We start from the raw sequence: 24,263 nt of genomic DNA, 5'->3' as shown, positions 1-24,263 counted from the left end.
TTGTTCTCGTAGATTTTGTTCTTCTAGTTCTTGTTTTTTTCTTGCTCTTCTTGTTCTGGTTCTTGTTAATTTTCTTGTTCTTCTTGTTCTAGTTCTTGTTTATTTATTCATGACATAAACTTCTCGTTGTTTTTCTTGCTCTTCTTGTTCTAGTTGTTCTTGTTCTTGTAGATTTTGTTCTATTTGATCTTCTTGCTCTAGTTCTTGTTGATTTTCTTGATCTTGTTCTTCTTGTTCTAGTTTTTGTACCAGTTCTTGTTGTTCTTCTTGCTTTTCTTGTTCTTGTTTATTTATTTATTCATGACATAAACTTCTTGTTCTTGATCTTGTATAGTTTGTTTTTTTTGCTTTTCTTGTTCTAGTTCTTGTTGTCTTTCTTGCTTTTGTTCTTGTTTTTATTGTTCTTGTTCTCGTAGATTTTGCTCTTCTTGTTCTAGTTCTTGCTATTCTTGTTCACGTATATTTTGTTCTTTTTGCTCTTCTTGTTCTAGTTCTTGTTGATCTTCTTGTTCTAGTTTTTGTACCAGTTCTTGTTGTTTTTCTTGCTTTTCTTGTTCCCGTTCTTGTTTATTTATTTATTCCTGAAATAAACTTCTTGTTCTAGTTCTTGTTCTAGTTATTGTTCTTGTATAGTTTGTTCTTTTTGCTCTTCTTGTTCTAGTTCTTGTTGTCTTTCTTGTTTTTCTTCTCGTTCTTGTTTTTGTTGTTCTTGTTCTCGTAGATTTTGTTCTTCTAGTTCTTGTTCTTTTTCTTGCTCTTCTTGTTCTGGTTCTTGTTGATTTTCTTGTTCTTCTTGTTTTAGTTTTTGTACCAGTTCATGTTGTTCTTTTTGCTTTTCTTGTTCTAGTTCTTGTTTATTTATTCATGACATAATCTTCTTGTTCTAGTTCTTGTTCTAGTTATTGTTCTTGTATAGTTTGTTCTTTTTGCTCTTCTTGTTTTAGTTCTTGTTGTCTTTCTTGCTTTTTTTCTTGTTTTTGTTGTTCTTGTTCTCGTAGATTTTATTCTTCTTGTTCTAGTTCCTGTTCTTTTTCTTGCTTTTCTTGTTCTGGTTCTTGTTTGGTTTTCTTGTTCTTCTTGTTCTAGTTCTTGTTGTTCTTCTTGCTTTTCTTGTTCTAGTTCTTGTTTATTTATTTTTTTATTTATTCATGACATAAATTTCTTGTTGTTTTTTCTGCTCTTTTTGTTCTAGCTCTTGTTGTTTTTCTTGATCTTCTTGTTCTAGTTTTTGTTTTAGTTCTTGTTGTTCTTCTTCTCGTAGATGTTGTTTTTCTTGTTCTAGTTTTTCTTGTTCTAGTTTTTCTTGTTCTGTTTCTCGTAGATTTTTTTCTTTTTACTCTTCTTGTTCTAGTTCTTGTTGTTTTTCTTGATCTTCTTGTTCTAGTTTTTGTTTTAGTTCTTGTTGTTCTTCTTCTCGTAGATGTTGTTTTTCTTGTTCTCGTAGATTTTTTTCTTTTTACTCTTCTTGTTCCAGTTCTTGTTGTTTTTCTTGTTCTTCTTGTTTCAGTTTTTCTTTCAGTTTTTGTTGTTCTTGTTCTCGTTGGTTTTCTTCTTCTTCTTCTTCTTCTTGTTTTAGTTCTTGTATTTTTTCTTGTTCTGGTTTTTGTTCTAGTTCTTGTTCTTTCGGTTCCTGTTTGTTATTTCCTCCCTTCGCCGAATTAACCAATAAAGTATTCAAATGGAAATTAATAATAATTAAAAGAATTCATTTCGTTTCAGATTTTTTTTTTGTGAAAATTTTGAACTTCTTCTTCTTCTCACTCATCACCCATTATTAATTCGCGAAGAATAATATAAGTTTCTTGTATACTTGGCCAGGCCATTGTTATAACGGCTAATAGTGAATTGGCAATGACGAAAAGTTTCATCATTTCTACACCATTATCGGAACGTACCCACGTACCGAAGCCTTCATTAAGCTCATCGTCATCATTTAAATTTCTCTCCTCAATTTTATCCTCAACTGGCTTTGAAATATTAATTTTTGGCACTCGACGATTAATTCTTGAGCGTTCCTCCTTTGAACTTTCGCTGTGCTTCTTCATCGCGCGACAATTTTCATCTGAAACTTTTTAAAACAAAAAATATTATTTACGTATAGTAATAAATAAACGCAATTGTTTTTTTAGAAAATTATAATTAAAATATTTGAAGATAATTGTAAATATAGTAAAAATTTAGTTCGAAAATAATATGAAAAATTAACTTCCGGTAATAGAAAAAAAAAATTGTTAAAAACGCGTGAAATGTGGCGGCTGTTTAATAAAATAAATGTTTTAACGCAAAATTAATATTCGCACATCATAAATATTAAATGTAAACCAATATAGAAAAGAAAAATACTATCGAGACTCTAATCTGAATACGTAATTGAATTAATAAAACAAAGAGACGTATAATTTAATAGAAGTTTTTTCAAGCCTCGTTAGTTTAATTTTCTGCCCAGTGAAGTATTGTAAACTCAGCGCATTGAAAATGTAAACCCCTCAGGTCAATATAATAAATGGGAGCTAAAAGCTCTCGCGAAAATTTCGATCTCAGATTTATTTGTGTATATAAAAAGCTACAAAGGAAATTTTTTTTTTTTTTGTATCACATCATCATTTCTGATTTATATTTTTTCCATTTGCATATATAAATTATAATTATAAATTTTATTAACAATTATTATTATTATTATTAGCAATTATAAATTAGTTTATAGAAAATTAGATTATTTTCATATGTTTGGTGATAATTCACAGAGAAGTAAATTTACCTTCCAATTCCCTATATATACAGTTTAAGTATTTTACTAGTTAATGTTGACCTGAATTTTATCCTTTCAAGATAAAATCGTTACTGTGAACCTAATATTAACCTAAAAACAATCATCACTCATTCAACACGTTCCTTGGACTTGTTAGAAACTGAAGGAGGAATTGAAAGGTCTTTTAATTGTTTCATTATACTCATCACGTACGAAATGAAACAGGATTTTAAGTACATACACTCCTCGTGTATACTCTAAAAATATATATCGTCTCTATAGTATTTGTCAAAAATCATCTACTGCATTTAAACTCAAATTTCACTATTTTTCTAATTTTATGTATTTTAATTTTTTAATTTTTAATTTCTATTGTTATTAATTTTCGTTTTTGTATTTTTTTTACAATTTTCAACTATGCGATTTTGTAAACTGAGTTTGACTTTCGATTTTCACTTTGACGTTGCCATTGACTTTCATTTTCTAGAATAAATTATATTTTCCGACTTTTGTCATTTTATTTATAATTATTTATTACTTTAATAATTATTTATTATTTTGTGTTTATTTAAGCATTCAAGTCTAATGAATAATTATTATTCATTAGTTCCTGATCTTCGTACAAAATTATTTACGAGTTTCCATAATTTATCAAAATATTGTTACTGTAATTTCTTTAAAATTATTTTAATAATTTGAATTCAATTATTATTTTCTAGAATTTTTAAATAAAATTCTTCTTTAAATCAATTCTTTTTAATTTTTGATAAAGTACTTTTTGAAAATTTTCAAATCTATTTGTTTACTATTCAATTTTAACAAAACTTTTGATTATTAGAAAATTTTTCAATTAAATATACATTAGAAAATAAAAACTTGAAATAATTATAAAAAATTTCAATTAGGCTTTTTGAAAAAAATTTTCTTCCATAGAATTTTTAATTAAAAGTATGAAAAATTCATATCATCAATGATTTTAATTTGAAACCTTTACAAAATTCAATTATTTCTAAAAAATTGCAATTATCAGTAACTTCTTCAAAATTCAATTAATATTTGAAACTTTAACTAAAATTTAATTATTTAAATACAAATACAGATAAATAATTTATTGAATAATTAAATTTTTCTTAAAATTAAATTTTTAAAGACTGTAATTTTATCAACAAATTTTTGAATAATTGAATTCTTTTAAACGAATTTTAATACAATTTTTAAGAATACTTACAGTTTTCGAAAAATTTGATTAAAATTGTATTAAAAATAATTGAAAATTTTGCAATGAGTTTTATTAATTATTAAAGTAATTGAATTATTAAGAAGAGTTTTATAAAAAAAAAGTTTTAATAACAATTGATTTTTTTTGGAAAAATGTATGCAAATTCTATTTTTAATAATTGAATTCCTGTAAAATTTGCATTATTTTAGAAAATAATTGAATATTCGTGTAGAACTTTGTCAAAATTGATTTTAAGTAATTGAATTCTTTTGGGAAATTTTATTAAAAAATAATAGATGTACAAGTTTTATTGAATTAAGAAAAAATTTTGTAAATAATTGAAAATTTGCAATGAATTTTATTAAAACTTTTGAAAATAATTGAATTTTATTACTTTTTGAAAATAATTAAATTCTTGTGATAAATATTGTTATTTATGAAAATAATTGACTTCCTCCGAATGATTTTTATTATTTATGAAAATAATTAAATCCTTGAAAAGAATTTTAAAATTTATGAAAATAATTGAATTACTGCGAAGAATTTAATGTCAAATTTAACAAAATTTGATTTTATCGAAAAAATGTATGCAAATTCAATTTTTACTACTTTTGAAATAATTGAATTCTTGTGATGAATACTATTATTATTTATAAAAATAATTGAATTTTTGGGAAGAATATTATTAATTTTGAAAATAATTGAATTTCTGCGAAGAATAATTATTAATTTTGAAAATAATTGAATTCTTGTGGTAAATACTATTATTTATGAAAATAATTGAATTTTTCAATGAATTTTATTAAAATTTCTGAAAATAATTGAATTTTTGGGAAGAATATTATTTTAATTTTGAAAATAATTGAATTCTCGCGATGAGTAATGTTATTTATGAAAATAATTGAATTTTACAATGAGTTTTATAAAAATTTCTGAATATAATTGAATTTTGCTGTTTATAAAAATAATTGAAATGTTGACGAGAGTTTTTTTTAAATTTCTTGAAAATAATTGAATTTTTGGAAAGAATTTCAAGATAGTTGAATTCTTTCAAAAAAAAATTTATTGTTTTTTTAGAATTTGTGGTTATTTTATAGTTTATGAGTCAAACGAAAATTCACAAAAATTCCTAATTTTTTCATAAATTCTAAACTTTTTAAATTTTTTTCCTGTACTTTTAATAAACATCAATGTTGTATTTCCTTTAATTTTTATTTTAAGTATTTTTCTTAATTTTTTTTTTTAATTTTAAAGAGTTTTCGATAAATTAGTAACGTAATTTATAAACGTAAGTTATAACGTAGTAACGTAGTTTATAAACAAGTCCCGACTTGTATTTTTTTCTTCTTTTTTAATTATCCAATAAATATCGATGAGTGAATTAAAAAACAAAAATATCCACGATAAACATCGTAATGCAACATCTATATGTCTAGAGTTTCTGGAATTTTGAACATTCCCCAAAAATCCATAAAGGAAAATTAATTTTATTGAATTGTTTTCTATTCTATAATTTATTATATTAAATTCTTAAAATTGTTTTCAAGTAGATATTCAATGTACATATATGGTTTTGTTATCATGAGGATTTTATTAAAAATAGCGAATGGAGCATTTGAAATCTATTTGTTATTTTCCAGCTTAAAATTATTCTCCTACATCTCTTGAAATAATAATAGAAAGTCGAAATCTGTTCGTAATTAATAATAGAAACAAGTATTTTTTTTTTATAAAAAGTTATTTGATAAATAAACAGTCTGATAAATTTTCTTTGTCTAGTTTCAAATTTAATTTCTACAAATGACACACACGCAGGAAAATTTTATTTTATACTACACTTTGCGGAAGTAAAATTTTCTATGTATTTTAGAGCTAAATTTAGAAAAATCGGTAATGATTACTAAATTTACTAAATTTACTGCCGTTAAAAAATAGTGAATAGTAAGTAATGGTTCACTAGTTTCACGAAAAATTTAGTTTAAGAAATAAGAAATTTGGAAAATTTTTTATTTTATTTTTTTTTATTTCTATAGATGTATGAGTGAATGTTTGATGATTAGTGATTACGTTTTCGTGTGGATATATATATGTATATAAGTGCAATGGATTTGCTGCAACTGCAGTGGGCCAGTGGCTACCTGGACACAATTGAATTGAAATTCTCTTGTGGTTGGCCTCGACCGCTATCTTTCAGAGTATAGGCACTTGTAACGATGTCAAATACCAGCGTGCCAAAAGCAGAGCAGTACGAAATCTGTGGGCAACCACTGCAGCCGGGCAAAATCGCTGAGGGAAAAGTGAATACACGTTATCAGCGAAGGGCAGTCTTGACTCGTCTCGATCGTTTATTGCGCACAATGCAAGGTCTTTTCCTCTGTATCGTAAACACATACCTACCTACTTCTCTACTATATAAAATACTTATGTGTATTTCTACACTGATCTCTATACATTCATATTATTCTAAAAATATACAGAATGTGTAATTTCTATTCACAGAAAAAAAAAAATTTTTGAACCAAAATTATTAAAAATTATTATCCTATTTTTAAATTTAAAACTTTCAAGTCATAACTTTAGATTTTAGAACTTAAAATCATGCTCTCAAAGTTAAAATTCAGTTAAAAATGATCTCTTTCTTTACGTATTTCAAATTAAAGTCTCGATAGTATTTTTCTTTTCTATATTGATTTATTTTTTTCGATGTTACTTTTTTTCTGTGTTTTGACCAAAATTTATATTTTATATCAGAAGGGTTTTTCAATTTAGTTTCATTTTTTTCATTTAAAAAAAAATTTTTTTTTAAATGAAAAAAATGATAAATTGAAAAACCCATCTGTATATTGGATTTATAATTTTATATTTAATATTTCTTTTTCGCTTTTAATAATTTTAAATTACTATATCTAAATTTTCAACTGATATTTATTTAAAAACTGTCGGAAAATAATATCAATTGGAAAAATAGATAAAAATACAATTAGAAATTTACAGAAGGAAAAGTAAAAAGTTTCAGTAAACAAAATGCAGTAAACTTTTGTGTGAAGCATCAAAAGTACCTATGAGAGGAAAATTCCATCTCGAGTAATGAACTAACCTTTAATACTATTCGTACTCTCGGTACGTCGATTAAAATAAAAAAAAAAAGGAGAAAAAAAAACAATTTCCGAAGAACTTTCTCACTATTGGTTTTGGGAATGGATCTGAAATTCTGAATATCTACAATTTTCCTTGAAACTCCTAAAACTCTGTGTGTATATATATGTATATAGTACACCAGAAGCTCCTCAGAGAAAGCGGACTCGAGAAACGGTCGGATAATTGACGATATTGTTAGGAAATTTGCGCATTTCAAACCAAACTTTGCACATATATATTTGCCGCTTCTAAATATAAATATATATATATATATATATATACGAAAACTGATTTGCTTATTCTTCATACAGAATGCGATAGCTAAAACAGTTCAGATTCAAAACTTCGCGCTACTTTGACTTTTGCATCGGTTTCGTATATAAATATAAATAAACATAAACAATTCAAATTTTATTTTTAATTAATTAATTAATTAATTTAACTTCTTTAATTAAACAATAAATCAATTTTTTAATTTAAAGTAAATTAAACTCCTTTGCATCACTTCAAATTCCCTAATAGTTGAAATAGAAAAAAAAAAATTCTAAAAATTTGTATATAAAATTCTTTAAAACGATTCAATTATTCTCGAAACTATTCAAAAATCAATCATTTTCAATATTTATAAATTTATAAAATTTTAATAAAATTCCACAAAAGATTTTTGATAAAATTCTTCAAAAACATTAAATTTTTTTTTATAATCAAATTTTCACAGGAATTGAATTTGTATTTAAAATATATTATAAAATTTGTCGATGAAAATCAATTTTAATAACTTTTTCTAAAATTCTACAGCAAGAATTAAATTATTTTCACAAGCAATAACATTTTTCAGAATAATTCAATTATTTATAAAAATTTTAATTAAATTCCAGGCTAGAGTACAATAATAATTATTTTCGCATGAATAATAAAATGCTTCTCAACAATTCAAATACCTACTTTTTTAAAAAAAATTTTAATAAAATTCTTCACAAGAATTCAATTATTTTTCCAAATAGTAAAAGTATTCACGAGAATTGAATTATTTAAAAAAAATGAAATAATATTCATCGCAAGAATTCAATTATTTTCCACAAATAAAGAAAAAACTTTTCACGAAAATTCAAGTATTTAAAAAAATTCGAATAAAATTCCTCGTAAGAATTGAATTATTATTATAAATAATAAATTTCTTGTCAAGAAATATAATTAAAAATTTTTAATAAAGTTTATCGCAAAAATTCAATTATTTTTCAAAAATTTCAATAAAATTCTTCGCAAAAATTCATTTATTTTCCACAAATAAAAACAAAACTTTTCAGAAAATTCAAGAATTTAAAAAATTCGAATAAAATTCTTCGTAAAAACTGAATTATTTCTATAAATAATAAATTTAGTCTCAAGAAATACAATTATAATTAAAAATTTTAATAAATTTTGTCGCAAAAATTCAATTATTTTTCAAAAATTTTAATAAAATTCTTCACAAAAATTCAATTATTTGCATGTATAGTAAATTTCTTATCAGGAATTCAATGATTTTTAAAAATTTTAATAAAATTCTTTACAAGAATTCAATTATTTTCTCAAAATCCAAATTATAGAATTTTCCACGAGAATTCAATTATTTAAAAAAAAATTAAGTAAAATTCTTCCCAAAAATTCAATTATTTTCATGAATAATAAAATTCATCTAAGAAATTCAATTTATTTCTAAAAAATTGATAACTACTTGAATTCTTTCATTAATTCTTCACAATTATTTATTTATTTTTCAAATAGTAAATGTTTTCACGAGAATTCAATTATTTAAAAAAAAATTAAATAAAATTCTTTGCAAAAATTCAATTATTTCTATAAATAATAGAATTCTTCACAGAAATTAAATTATTTTTTAAACAATTGATAAATTCTTTATACAAATTAAATTTTAAGAAACATTTAATTATTTAATATTTTAATTTATTTTTGTATTTAAATAGTTGAATTTCAGTTAAACTTTCTAGTATAAGAATCAATTTAAAAACGAATTTCAGTTGAAATTTTAGATAATAATTGAATATTATAAGCGTTATAGTACGATTTTTTAGAAATAACTAAGTTTTAAAAGATTATTAAATTGAAATCGTTGAAAATTTCAATTATTGTAAAACTGTAATAACATTTAAATTTTTACTTTGAGATATTATTAATTTATTTTCTTAATTCCTGTGATTAGTTTAAATTAAATTTTATTAAATAATTTTATTTGTTTACTTTGAAAAATCACTTTTAAATACAATGTATTTTTTAGGACAAAAATTAAGAAAATAATTGAATTTTTCAATAATTTAGAAGCAGGATTAGAATAAAAATAAATATTTTTGATTGAAATCAGGAAACAGCCAGGGAAATACTGAATAAAATTTTTGTGAATCGACTAAAACATTTTTCTTATTCGTTAAAATTAATTTTCGATAGCTACTTTTTGATACATTTTTTAAAATTAATTATTGAGTGTGAAGCCTGTTATTATATTTTAATTGTTTAATTCAAAAAGGGTAAAAAATACTTTTATTTCCGAAAGTATACTTGAATAAATATTAAATATATAAATAAAAATAATAAATAATATTTAAAAAAAAAATGGAAAAATAAATAATAACTGAACAAAAATAATTTTTCTTCAATATAATAATGAAATAATAATCTAAAATTGAGTTTATATATCTAACAATTGCCGAAATAAACTTTTCCACTTTAAATTCAACTTAATCGTAAATTAACTTTATTTTTACTGCCTAATTTAAATTTAAACTTGAGATAGGTATATTGCTTTCCAATTTAAATCGACAATCTTTTAATTGCATTTGCAACTGCGCGAGAACTAATCGTGGACGATAGAAATAGAGACTGATTTTCTATTTAAAAAATCACGAATTCCTCTGTACAAAAAAATACAGACCGAAATGAAAAATAATGATGTAAATTGAATTAAGTAATTGGATTTAAATTAATTAATTAATTATATTTATTAATTAAAAATCGCTGAATTTTGCATCAAACACGTAATATTTTAATCTCATTAAACAAATTTAAAAAAGGGCGAATTATAATTTAAAATACGAGTCAATCAAATCTTCTTCGTTTTCAAAGTGAATTAGTATTTTCTGCGGCCATTGGAACTTTGAATTCATTAAATTTCAAATATATACGTGTATTTATTTATTTAAACTATTTCGTCGGTTCAAAAGTATTGAAAATAAAGAGAAATATAAAAAGAAAATATTAAATCAATCTTCAACGTTCCAGTTGATTATAATATTCAAAGAAAAAATAAATAAAAAATTATATAATAAAAAAATAAAATAAAATAAAATAATAAAATAATAGTTTTCATAATAAATAATTATGAAAAAGGAAAATATAAATAATATTCATAACACATTTTTTCGAAGTTTATCAAATTGAGACGTTGCTTGCAACGTTTTGATACATTTTTTTGTCTCAATTTGATAAACTTCGAAAAACTATTTAAAAAAAATAAAAGAAAGTTCATAACTAGAAAATAAATTCAAAAATATAAAAAAGAAATTGAAAATTTATAAAGGAATAGAATTAAATAAAAGAGGAAACTGAAAGTAAAATAATTATACTTACTTTGAGACCAATTTTTTCTTTGCAGACAATAAAGAATTGTTGTACACAAAAAAAAAATCACAAAAATATTGAAAACAAAAACTATTGTTTTCCCTGATGGTATTGCGTTACGTTTTAAAAAAATACTGATGAGAAAAAACTTGACGTACCTTGTGACTGAGCTAAAAAAAAATCTAAGGCTTCTCGAATTTATTAAGCTCGTTACTGACTCCGTAGCAGTGCCGACCTGAGCTTATTCCAACCCTCAAAACGCGCATAATGTATAAAACTATTTATAAAACAATATTCCACAAAGTTAATTACAAACAGGGAATAATTTTTAAATTGTAAGTATAAAATACAAGCAAAAAGTATTTGAAAAAATATTTATTTGACTCTTTTTTATAGACACGAGTCAATTTTTAATTGGTTTCTGATTTTAAATAAAAAAAATTGTCGTTTTTCAATTATTTAAAAAAAATTAAATAAAATTCTTCGCAAGAATAAAACTATTTGCATATATAATAAATTTATCCTATCAGAAATTCAATTATTTTTAAAAACTTCAATAAAATCCTTCACAAAAATTCAATTATTTTCCACAAATGAAAAAAAAAACTTTTCACGAAAATTGAAGTATTTAAAAAAATTCGAATAAAATTCCTCGTAAGAATTGAATTATTTTTATAAACAATAAATTTATTCTCAAGAAATAAATTATAATTAAAAATTTTAATAAAGTTTGCCGCAAAAATTCAAATATTTTAATAAAAAATTTAATAAAATTCTTCGCGAAAATTAATTTATTTTTCACAAATAGAAAAAGAACTTTTCAGAAAATTTCTGGAATTTAAAAAATTCGAATGAAATTTCCTCGTAAGAACTGAATTATTTCTATAAATAATAAATTTAGTTTCAAGACATCAATTATAATTAAAAATTTTTATAAATTTTGTCGCAAAAATTCAATTATTTTTCAAAAATTTCAATAAAATTCTTTACAAAAATTTAATTATTTCCATGTATAGTAAATTTCTTATCAGGAATTCAATGATTTTTAAAATTTTTTTAAAAATTTTTTACAAGAATTTAATTATTTTCCCAAATTATAGAATTCTCCATGAGAATTCAATTATTTAAAAAAAAATTAAATAAAATTCTTCGCAAAAATTCAATTACTTTCATGAATAATATGAGAAATTCAATTCATTTCTAAAAAAAAATTGATGAATACTTGAATTCTTTTTTCAATTCTTCACAATTATTTAATTATTCTCTAAAATGTTAATTTTTTCACGAAAATTCAATTATTTAAAAAAAAAAATTAATTTAAATTCTAAGCAAAAATTCAATTATTTTCATAAACAATAAAATTCTTTTCAGAAATTCAATTATTTTTCAAAAAAATTGATAAATTCTTTCTTTAATTCTTCGCAATTATTCAATTATTTTCCCAAAATAATAAAATTTTCCACAAGAATTTAATTATTTAAAAAAATTAATTTAAATTCTAAGCAAAAATTCAATTATTTTCATAAATAATGAAATTCTTTTTAGAAATTGAATTATTTTTCTAAATAATAAAATTTTTACGGGATTTGAATTATTTAGAAAGAATTAAATAAAATTCTTCTCATAAATTGAATTATTTTGTTAAAAAAGATTGATAAATTCTTTCTTCCAATTATTATTTGCCTCCTTTTCATAGACACGAGTAAATTTTTAATTTTAAAAAAAGGCGTTTTTCAATCATTTTGCTAAAACGAAACACAAAAAAAAATAATAATTATAAACAGTTTTGTTTTTATTTTGTTCTTTTCATCAGAAGAAAGTTTTTATTGAGAAAAAAGATAGAAATGCAGAAACAACGAAATTGCGAGAAAAAAGAAAAAGCTATGGAAAATTATTACTGAATTTATATCTACTTTTTCTCTATTCAAAAAGTTTCTTCGATCAAAGTGCAGTTCTTGTGAATTTTAGATATTATATATATCTCAAGAGCTTTAATCGTTAAGCGTGAACTTTTGTTCCTGTTTATCTGATTCCTAATTCCCCTTGAGATATACCATTCTCTCAAGAGACTGCATGCGCACTGTTCGATGAACCATGTTCTAGTTTAAACTGCAAGAGCAATGGGGCCTTTCATTTATTTATAAAAAAAAAACCCCAAACAAATTTTCGCTTAATTGAAAGTACACCTGCTATTCATTTGCTATCAGATTTCAAAAAAAGAGAAAAATAAAGTTATTCGAAAAGCATTGAGGAATTATTAAAAGAAAAAAAAGAAAAATTTAAGATTTTAATAAAAATTATATACCAGGCAGTACCACTTTTTTGGGTATAAGTAGTAAAAGTCAGTAAGAGTCAGGACTTGCATTTTTTTTAAATTTCTACCAGTGGTACAAATCAGTTATAATCAGACAATTTTGACGCACTTCTAGTTTTTGATTTTTTTTCTAGTAGTCGATTTTTACTATCCGAAGAAGTAAATAGTTGTAAATTTGCATCAGTAGTAAAAGTCAACTTTAGACGATTTTTTGGGCCCAAGTAGTAAAAGTTACCAAGAGTCAGACTCACGAATTTCTTCAAAATTTCTAGTGGTACAAATCAGTTATAATCAGACAATTTTAACAATTTAAATTTTTCTTTTTTTTTATTAGTAGATTTCTACACGGAAAAAATTTTGGTGCACCAGTCGTTCCTACTAGTGCACGAGCTATACCAAACCGCAGGACGAATGTTGTCCTAGCGCTTAGTATAGCAGACGTACCGTTTTGTGACAGCAGGCGCACCCTTTTGGTGAGCCCTCTGCATTATTTAAAAGAGCAGACGATATACTACACCTATACGGATAACATACGTCCCATTTTCGTGCATCTGACGCGCCAAAACGAGATAACAGTGCGCCGAACTACTGGTACAACAGCTGTACTATAGGCAGCGCAAATGATGCACCAAAATTTTTTCCGTGTACTAACCGAAGAAGTAATAGTTAGATTTGGATCATAAAAGTCTGTTGGACAATTTTTTTGAATAAGTAATAAAATAAAAATTTTCTCCCAGTAATAAAGGTCAGTTATAATCAGACAGCATTTCCTCTTTAGATTTTGATTCTCCTTATTAATACTACCCGTGTAGAAATCACCATGCTATGCCTAAAATGATTATTGGCCCTAGCTTGGACCTAACTTGGCAACCCCTTTTTATATATCCTAGGCTGGTCCTAACTTGGTACTAGCTAGGAGATCCAGTTATGACTTAGAAAAATTTTTAGGAAAATAAAGTGTCAAAATTGATACATGAAAAACATGTAAAAATTGATAAATATTCTCAATTAATATTTATAAAATTAATTGATAATCATATTTGTTTAAACAATTTATTGTTTGACATAAATCAGAAAATTATACAAATACTATAAAATAAAGTTAATTTATTAATTTATTAATTCAGCAATTGTTTAAACAAATAATTGTTATTTACTAACTTTTTACACAATCAACCTAGAAACTAGCAGTTTTTTCTAATTTTGCAATAAGTAAATACTCAGATTAGTTAATTGCAAAATTTTAAAAGACTACAAGTGTCTAGACGCTTTATTGTCTTAAGAATTAATAAATAACAACAATTTTTTGTTTAAACAAATGCTGAATTGTTAAAATTATAAATTATCTTCATATTTCACTACTCAAGTGTAATAATCGCGAAGTTAGATAAAAACTGCAAATTTTTAAGTAATTTGTTACAAAAGTTAATATAACAGCAAAATTTATTTATTTATTTAAACAGATACAGACTGCAATATAATTATCATTAGTAAAATATATTTCTAATTTCGTTCGCTGATTTTAAGTTTCGTTTAAGTTGGTGCTAAACACTAAGAGATATTGCAATTCGAATGTGGGCTGACCCACCCAGGTCCAACCCAGGACCTACCTGGGCTTCCTAGTTTCATTAGCAAAAATTTCTAAGTCCAAGTCTAAAAAAATTTTTGCAACAAAAAATTAATGCTTAAAATGATTTAGAATAATGAAAAACGTGTTTTTAACATAAATTTTTTTGACATTTTTTTAAAAAGTGGATCACCCGCTTAATTAATTAGAAAAAATTTCCAAGTCCAAAAGACGAATATTTTTTTTAGACCAAGAAATTAATGTTAAAAATGATTGAGAACAATGAAAAACCTGTTTTTAACGAAAATGTATAGATATTTTTTTTCTTGATATAATATAAAAATATTAATTTTTGAATTTTTATATTTGAATATTATTTTATTATTATTGTTGTTGTTAAACTATTTTTTTTTATTTATTATCGTGTATTGGTGTCAATAAATACTATATTGAATCATCAAAAGCAAGTCAACAAGTCACTGACTATAAAAATTTTTATCTCAACTAGTTTCATTAGCATAGTGGTTAGGGCGTTAGTCTCGTAGTCCGTAGGTCGTAGGTTCGATTCCCGCGTGCGTTAGATTTTATTTACTTCTTAGGTTTGCGTTTATTCCGATTTTTCTGCATTGTATTCGTATAAGTATGCAATTTAATGATTATATATACTGTAAAATAATTTAATTAACAAATTTCTAATTTTTTTATAATTTTTAATGTATATATTAGAGGAATATATATTAATCTCTACATATACTAACATTATTTATGAATTCGCTTTTGGTCATCACTTAATTGAAAAAAATTATAATTAATTAAAACTAATACTTATTATTAATAATTTAGGTTATTTCTTTAACAAATATTATTAACTAATTAAAATTATAATGAAATAGAAAATACTGTCTGAGATGGTCCTTTCTAGGTCCTAAAATGGACCCATAAACTGGTCCTAACTAGGCTCCCAAGTTAGGACCAGGCTAGAATCGCATCACCACCCATTGTTGGTCCAACCTACACTGCCAACCTAGGACCAAGCTATTAACAGGGCAAAATAGGTAGGACCTGGCTAGGACCAATTTTCATTTTCCACACGGGTAAGCAACTTACTTCTACTATTGTAGAAACAAATTCTAAATTTCGAATCAGTGGTACAAGTCAATGGAAGACAAATTTTTAGTCCAAGTAGTAAAAGTTACTTATAGTCAGACGCACTAATTTTACGAAAATTTCTACATTATAAAACAAAAATCTCACTCTTTTTGTCAAAAAATCGTTTAGATCAAAACTATTTTTAACTGAATTTTAGTTATAAGAGTCCATTTAATTAAATTTTGTTAGAAGAATAATTTAAAAAGTAAATAATAAAATTATAATTATAAAATAAAAAAGTAATTTAAATAAAATTATTTTATCTTCTTTTCATTGTTTTCTAATTTTTAACGATATAATTTAATTACACAAAAGTTAAAGTAACTATTGGAAAATATTTATGAAACAATATTTCAACTTTTATGGGAGAGAGGAAACTTTTATTTGATATATTTATTGTTTTTAAAACAGCTAAAGTATTTTCTTCCTTTTATCAAAGTTGTTTACTATATATATAGCGGTTCAGGGAACTTTGTTGTCTAAAATTGAAACTTATTAAGAAAAAGGTCATTAAAATACAGCTGCTTTTCTTAAAGTTTAAAATATGTTTAATAGACGATTCATCAATTTCTTTTTCGCAAAGTGAACTTTGCATAGTATTGAGTAAAAACTTTTCACTTTTTAAACTTTCGAGTAGAATGATAGAGACGGAGAGAGAGAGAGAGAGAGAGACAGAGATAGAGACAGATAGAGTAGGTCCAGGCATTTGAAACTTTGTTCTTCCTCTCTCATTGATAGCAAAAGTGTCCTCGAATCTGTTTAAAAGCTTTTCAAAAATTTTCAGACATTATAAAATTTTTAAGAAACTTGAAATTTATCTTCTATATTGAATTTTATTAAATAGCTCGACTTCTACTTTTTGTTCTTCTTTTTCTTCTCCTTTTTTTCCAATAAGTGAAATATAAAGTAGTTTTTAAATAGAATTCTTAAAAAAATCAGCAGGCTTCGCATTTATCTACTAAAACCTACTATTTACTACTTTTTTTTATAATTTAATGCTATTTGGATACTTTTTTAGATTTATGAAACTAAAAACTACTTTTTTCTTTATTTTTGTGGGAAATATGCTTCACTTTAAATTCGATAATAGTTAAAATAAAAAAAAGATTCTAAAAATTGTAATAAAATTCTTTCAAACAATTCAATTATTCTCAAAAACTTTTTGAAAATCAATTATTTTCAATATCAATACAATTTTAATAAAATTCCACGAAAGATTTTTGGTGAAATTCTTCACAAACATACAATTTTTTCTTTAAGTAATAAAATTTCAACAGGAATTGAATTATTTAAAATATTTTGTAAAGTTTTTCGAAAAAAAACAATTTAAAAACTTTTTATAAAATTCTACCGCAAAAATCCAATTATTTTCACAAGCAATAACATTTTTCACGAAAATTCAATTAATTATAACAATTTAAATAAAATTCCAGGCGAGAATACAATTATTTTAGCACAAATAATAAAATGCTTCTCAAGAATTCAATTACCTTCTTTTTTAAAAATTTTAATAAAATTATTCTTCACAAGAAATAAATTATTTTCTAAAATAATAAAATTTTTCACGAGAATTCAATTATTTAAAAAGAACTAATAAAATTTTTCGCAAGAAATCAATTATTTTACTAAAATAATAAAATTTCTCAAGATAATTCAATTATTTAAAAAGAATTAAATAAAATTCTTCACGAAAATTCAATTATTTTCATAAATAATAAAATTCTTCACAAGAATTCAATTATTTTCACAAATAATAAAATTCTTCACAAGAATTCAATTATTTTTCAAAAATTAAATAAAATTCTTTACGAGAATTCAAGTATTTAAAAAAATTCGAATAAAATTCCTCGTAAGAATTGAATTATTATTATAAATAATAAATTTCTTGTCAAGAAATACAATAATTATAATTAAAAATTTTAATAAAATTCGTCGCAAAAATTCAATTATTTTTCAAAAATTTAATAAAATTCTTCGCAAAAATAAAATTATTTGCATATATAAGAATTTCTTATCAAGAATTCAATTATTTTTAAAAACTTCAATAAAATTCTTCGCAAAAAGCCAAAAATTCCATTATTTTCACAAATAATAAAATTTTTCACGAGAATTCAATTATTTTCATAAATAATAAAATTCTTCTCAGAAATCCAATTTTTTTTTAGAAAATTGTTAATTTATTGAATTAGTTCTTTAATTCTTCACAAATATTCAATTATTTTCAGAAATAATAAATTTTTTCACGAGAATTAAATTATTTAAAAAAAATTAAATAAAATTCATCGCAAAAATTCAATTATTTTTATAAATAATAGAATTCTTCACAGAAATTGAATTATTTTTTAAACAATTGATAAATTTTTTATAAAAATTAAATTTTAAGAAACATTTAATTATTTAATATTTTAATTTATTTTTGTATTTAAATAGTTGAATTTCATTTGAAGTTTCTAATAAGAATTGATTTAAAAACGAATTTCAGTTGAAATTTTAGATAATAATTGAATATTATAAGCGTTATAGTACGATTTTTTTTTAGAAATAACTAAAATTTTAAAAGATTATTAAATTGAAATCGTTGAAAATTTTAATTGTTGTAAAACTGTAATAACATTTAAATTTTTACTTTGAGATATTATTAATTTATTTTCTTTATTCCTGTGAAGAATTTAAATGAAATTTTATTAAATAATTTTATTTGTTTACTTTTAAGAATTACTTTTAAATAAAATTGTATTTTTTAAGGATAAAAATTTAGAAAATAATTGAATTTTTCAAAAATTTAGAAGCAGGATAAAAATAAAAATAAATATTTTTGATTGAAATCAGGAAAAAGTCAGGGAAATACTGAATCAAAATTTTGTGAATCGATTAAAACAATTTTTTTTCATCCATTAAAATTAATTTTCGATAGTCACTTTTTTACTACTTTTTTTCAGTATTAAAGCTACTTTTTGATATTTTTTTTATATAATTAATTATTAAGTGTGAAGCCTGCATGAGGTTAAAAAAAAATGGAAGAAAATCCCTAATTAGTAAAATGCAAAATATTTTCAAAAAAAAAAAATAAAAAATCAGTGAAAAACTAATTGAAACACATGATAAAAGCTCCCTGAAGTATCAGTTATACTCTTAACTGACAATCACTTTTCTGATAAGGTAGATAAACTTTACGATCTCTCCCTCTCTCTCTCTCTCTCTTAGAATGAATGTATAATGTGCACCATAAAATTCAGTCATGTTCATTTTTACAGTGTACAGTGAAGTTCGTTACTGTCTACTAAAGTATTCTCCTATTGTCTACAGTCTCTTGTTTCTTGAACTCATATCTTTCTCCTAAAAAAAAGAACATAAAAGCCTGAAGAACTTTTCTTTAAAATGGATGTAAATGAAAAAATTATTCCTTATCTACAAACTTCAGCAATACCTCTCTCTCTCTTTCTCTCTCTCTTTTTTTTCTCTCTCTCTCTCGACCTCGCTTTTTTTATATACATACTTTAAAATGCATTCTTTTCTCCAACTTTTCAATGGCTTCAAATGCAAAAGTTGTATTATCATTTTAAAAAATCCTTCGCAAAGAATACTGCTTTTCACATGTTGATAAACTTGCCATTAACCTTTGCCTTCTTTTTCTCCTTTGTTCGGAAGATCAATTTTTTTCGCAGAAAAAATTACAATTCAATAATAATTGTTTTAACTTTCTAGGTTAGACTTAGATCGCTGTATCTTAAAATGAAAATTATTCCAAAATTAGCCTATTTTTATGTTTAAAACATAGATTTAAGATTAAGTTTAGAATAAGTCGTAAATTTAGGATTTAACAGCATGTGACTGTTACAGAAATCAATGTTAATTTTTTCGACCACTTCTCTCTTAAAATATTAAATAAATTAAGCTAGTTTTTTGTGAATAACTCTAAAATATAATAAAGAAGAGCAATGATGTGCAAAAGTTTTAATAATTCTAAAATAAATTATAAAAAAAAGTAAAAAATACTTTAAAATTGGAAAAGACGAGAAATTGATTAAAAGTGATTTTGAGAACTGATAAATTTAAAGTTATTTTTTAATAAATAATTTTAAAAATATTAAAACTTTTTCACATCACTGCCCTTCTTTATAATATTTTAGAGTTATTCACAAAAAACTAGCTTAATTTATTTCATATTTTAAGAGAAAAGTGGTCGAAAAAATTAACATTGAATTCTGTAACATGCTGTTAAAGTCGTACTCCCATGACTAAAATTCAGTTAAAAATAGTTTTGATCTAAACGATTTTTTGACAAAAAGAGTGAGATTTTTGTTTTATAATGTAGAAATTTTCGTAAAATTAGTGCGTCTGACTATAAGTAACTTTTACTACTTGGACTAAAAATTTGTCTTCCATTGACTTGTACTACTGATTCGAAATTTAGAATTTGTTTCTACAATAGTAGAAGTAAGTTGCTTAGTATTAATAAGGAGAATCAAAATCTAAAGAGGAAATGCTGTCTGATTATAACTGACTTTTACTACTGGGAGGAAATTTTTATTTTATTACTTATTCAAAAAAATTGTCCAACTGACTTTTATGATCCAAATTTAACTATTACTTCTTCGGTTAGTAGAAATCTACTAATAAAAAAAAAAGAAAAATTTAAATTGTTAAAATTGTCTGATTATAACTGATTTGTACCACTAGAAATTTTGAAGAAATTCGTGAGTCTGACTCTTGGTAACTTTTACTACTTGAACCGAAAAAATTGTCTAAAATTGACAAAAAAACATCCATTAAAAATTAAGGAAAAAAAATGTCCCCCTTTTTCAAAAATTGATGCACTTTTTTCTCGTCGTTTATCCGCGCGTTTTCCCTTGAAAGATGTTGAATATATGGACGTATAAACATACACACGAGAGAGTGTGAGTAAAATGCGCGCACATATCACGATGACATCGCACGAAGGCAAATCTCTTTCCGATATTTGCTAGAGAGGAAATTAAATTTTAGCCAGCATATAAGTGGCTCGTGTACCAAATCGACAGTTGCTGCTTCGCTTTCTCGCTTTTGCCGAGTTGCATTCAAATTTTCTCCTGTTATTTACGTTCTCTATTTCTTGTTTTTTTTTATTATTATTTTCTATTTTTTTTTACTATTATATATCTACGTCTTTGCGACATTTGAATACAAAATAACTGTTTTATTGAGTGTGAGGAATTTGTTTGTAATTTCCTTTCATGTCAATATTTATAAATATACCCTAAATACCTTAAATACCCTAAAAATACTCTAAATCCAGGCTTCACAGTCTGTCCCCTATTTCCCTAAAAGTCCCCTTTTTTTACTTTTGGCCCCTAAACGTACCCTATTTTGAAAATTTCCCCTAAATTTCCCCTATTTTTTTCTTTCATCTTTTAATGAAGAATTCACAACAAATTTAGCTTCGAAAACTATGAAACTGTTAACTGACACTAAAATACAAAACCTTTAAAAATTATTTCTATTTCTGACAAGAATGAATTTTTTTATATTATTTAATTATTACAAAAGTTTTAATGCAATTATCTTGATAAATAAAAAAATTCTTCACAGAAATTCAATGATTCTTAGGAATTTTAATAAAATTCTTTACAAAATTCAATTATTTTCATAAGTTACAATATTCATCCCAAGAAATCAATTATTTTGAAAATTAATAAAATTCTTCGAAAAAATTCAATTATTTTCAGGATTTAAAAAAAAAATTATTGCAAAATTCAATTATTTTCCTAAATAATAATAGTACTCATGACAAGAATTCACTTATTTTTGAAAGTAATAAAATTCAATTATTTTCATAAATTTTATTAAAATTCATTGTAAAATTTTAATTATTTTCAAAAGTTTTTTTTAAATATTCTCGTCAACATTTCAATTATCTGTATAAATAGCAAAATTCTTCACTGAAATTCAATTATATTTAGAAATTTTTTATAAAATTCATTGTGAAATTCAATTATTTTTATAAATAACAATATTCATCACAAGAATTCAATTATTTTTAAAATTAATAAAATTCTTCGCAGTAATTCAATTATTTTCATAAATTTTATATAAAAAATTCATTCCAAAATTTTAATTATTTTCAAAAATTTTTTAAAATATTTTCGTCGACATTTCTTTTTTCAGGGATTTAATTATTTTCATAAATAATAAAATCATTAGAAGGAAGTCAATTATTTTTATAAATACCTAACAATATTCATCCCAAGCATTCAATTATTTTCAAAAGTCATAGAATTCTTCGAAGAAATTCAATTCTTTTTTTTAATTTTTAACGAATATCTCGTCAAGAATTCAATTATCTTTACAAATAACAAAATTTTTCGCCAAAAATTCAATTATTTCAGAAAAAATTTATAAAAATCTTTGCAAAAGTTCAATTACTTTCAAAAGTTTTTTGCAATTCAATAATTTTCAATATTTACTATTTTCATAAAATTTATCAACAAATTTAATTATAGAAACAACTTTTTGATACAATTCTACGAAAAGATTCAATTATTTTCATAAATAATAAAATTTCATTTACGAATGCAATTATTTTCATCGCAGAATTTCAAATATTTTTAATACCTACAATTTTAAATAAATTCCTTGAAAAATGCAATTATTATTAAAAATTTTATTAAAACCTGAGGATAGAATTCAATTTTAAGAAACATTCAATTATTCAATAAAACAATAAAATTCGTTGCAATAATTCAAATATTTTCATAAATAACATTTAATTCGTCGCAAAAAATTAATTATTTTTGAAAATTTTTAAGTAATTTTGCAAAAGAATTCAATTAGCTTGATAAACAACAAAATCGAATAAATTCTTCCCATAAAATCAATTATTCTAAGGAATTTTAATAAAATTCTTTTCCAAAATTCAATTATTTTGATAAATATCAAAATTCATGACAAGAATTCAATTTTTTTGAAAAGTAATAAAATACTTTGCAGAAATTAAATTATTTTCAATTTTTTTTAAAAATTCTCGTCAAGAATTAAATTATCTTTATAAATATAGATAGGGAAATTCTTCTCAAGAATTGAATTATTGTTAAAAATTTTTCAAAAATTCTTCTCAAGAAGTCAATTATATTCAAAAATTTTAATAAGATTCTCATAAATTCAATTATTTTCAAAAATTATTATTTAAATTCTTCTCAGGAATTCAATTATTTTTAAAAAATTGAATAAAATTCTTCAAAAAGTTTTCAAGTAATTTCTAAAATTTTTATAAAATTCTCTAATATAATAAATCTTGTAAATTTCATTAAAATTTTAATTAAATTCCTTAAAAGAAATGAGATATTTTCAAAAGTTGTTAATACAATTCTTCGTAAAAATTAAATTTTAAAAAACATTCAATATTATTTATTTTCGTATTTAAATAATTGATTTCTCGTAGAATTAAATTATTATTTTTCGTACGTTTAACTAACAATTCTGTAGAATTAATTTTTTTCTTTTTTTTTTGAAAAAGTTTAATTGAATAATAATTGATGTTATTGATTTAAACTAGAACTTTAGTTATAAATTCTAGAAAATATTAATTGACTACAAATAATTTAATAATTTAATAATTTAATAATACAAATAATTTTGAAGAAATTACAGTAACAATATTCTTATAGTAATAAAATAATTATTTTGTCAGTCGATCATCTTTATGTATTATAATAATATTCTTATGAGTTGTTCAATTTGAAAAGGTTTGAATTTGAAATTTCTGAACATCTTAATTCGAATGAAAAAGAAATTATCAAATATTTATTTGAAATAAAACTTTTTTTTAATTTTCACTCCCCTATTTCCCCTAAAATACTTTTTAGGGACACTGTGAAGTCTGTAAATCACTAAATTTAAATAATTGAAATTTACTAATTTAAATTAGTAAATAATTTCTACTAATTCTCCGAAAAATGTTACTTTTTAGTTTTTACAATATTTAGCAATTTTTAAATTTTTTACTGTAATTTTGAGGGGGAAATTGCTAATAATTAATAGAAATTTTGGCTAGTTTAGATTCAGAGAGCCTAATTAATAGGGAATATTCAATTCACATTTATGGAATATTATATATTGAAACGTTGGTCATTTTCCAAAGGTCGGAGATATTCTAATATTTCTCAAATTTGAATGGATTTCGATTCTAAAGTTTCAATGGAATAATAATAATTTTTTAAATATTTGATAATATTATCAAAAAAAAAAAAAAAAAAAAATGCTTTGGAAAAAAAAATAATAAAATTTCACTGTTTGGTTATTGCATCTTACTAGTTGGCTTAAGCAATAAATATGCTGTAATAGAGTGGAGAATTTATTGGAATTGGCGACTATCCAATGCTCAATAACAGAAGACTAAAATTTATTCGTTTGCTAAAAACCTTGTTTCCGAAAGTAAAACCATGACATCTTTTTTTTTTACCAACAAGAAGAAAAATTTATATATTTGCAATCGAGGAAAAATACTATTGCTATAAAAAATAACAACAGGAAAACA

General features: G+C 22.9%; 3 protein-coding genes across 3 annotated transcripts in view; 1 reads left to right on the top strand and 2 right to left on the bottom strand.

Moving 5' to 3' along the window:
• Positions 1-24,263, top strand: part of LOC122498593 (tyrosine-protein phosphatase non-receptor type 13-like) — a 244,057-nt gene that overhangs the window by 20,142 nt on the left and 199,652 nt on the right. The window lies entirely within an intron of this gene.
• On the bottom strand, positions 767-1,699 carry LOC122498580 (rho GTPase-activating protein gacV-like; the record flags this gene model as incomplete). Its single annotated transcript, XM_043606375.1, has 1 exon — positions 767-1,699. A coding segment is annotated over one exon (243 nt), but the record flags the coding sequence as incomplete, so codon positions are not given.
• Positions 1,580-10,955, bottom strand: LOC122498596. The gene is made up of 2 exons (XM_043606397.1): positions 10,731-10,955; positions 1,580-2,068 (listed from the first exon to the last, which is right to left on the bottom strand). Exon 2 carries the CDS (start codon positions 2,043-2,045, stop codon positions 1,758-1,760), a length of 288 nt encoding a protein of 95 aa, XP_043462332.1. The 5' UTR covers positions 2,046-2,068; positions 10,731-10,955; the 3' UTR covers positions 1,580-1,757.

The sequence above is a fragment of the Leptopilina heterotoma genome, unplaced genomic scaffold, assembly GCF_015476425.1.
Source record: "Leptopilina heterotoma isolate Lh14 unplaced genomic scaffold, ASM1547642v1 Lhet_152, whole genome shotgun sequence".
Lineage (NCBI taxonomy): Eukaryota > Metazoa > Arthropoda > Insecta > Hymenoptera > Figitidae > Leptopilina > Leptopilina heterotoma.
Note: the sequence above shows the minus strand (reverse complement) of the source record. Positions and strands in the feature narration are given on the sequence as shown.

Excerpts from the sequence above, each read along its gene's own strand:
- LOC122498596 (XM_043606397.1), bottom strand. The coding sequence starts at position 2,045 with ATGAAGAAGCACAGCGAAAGTTCAAAGGAGGAACGCTCAAGAATTAAT.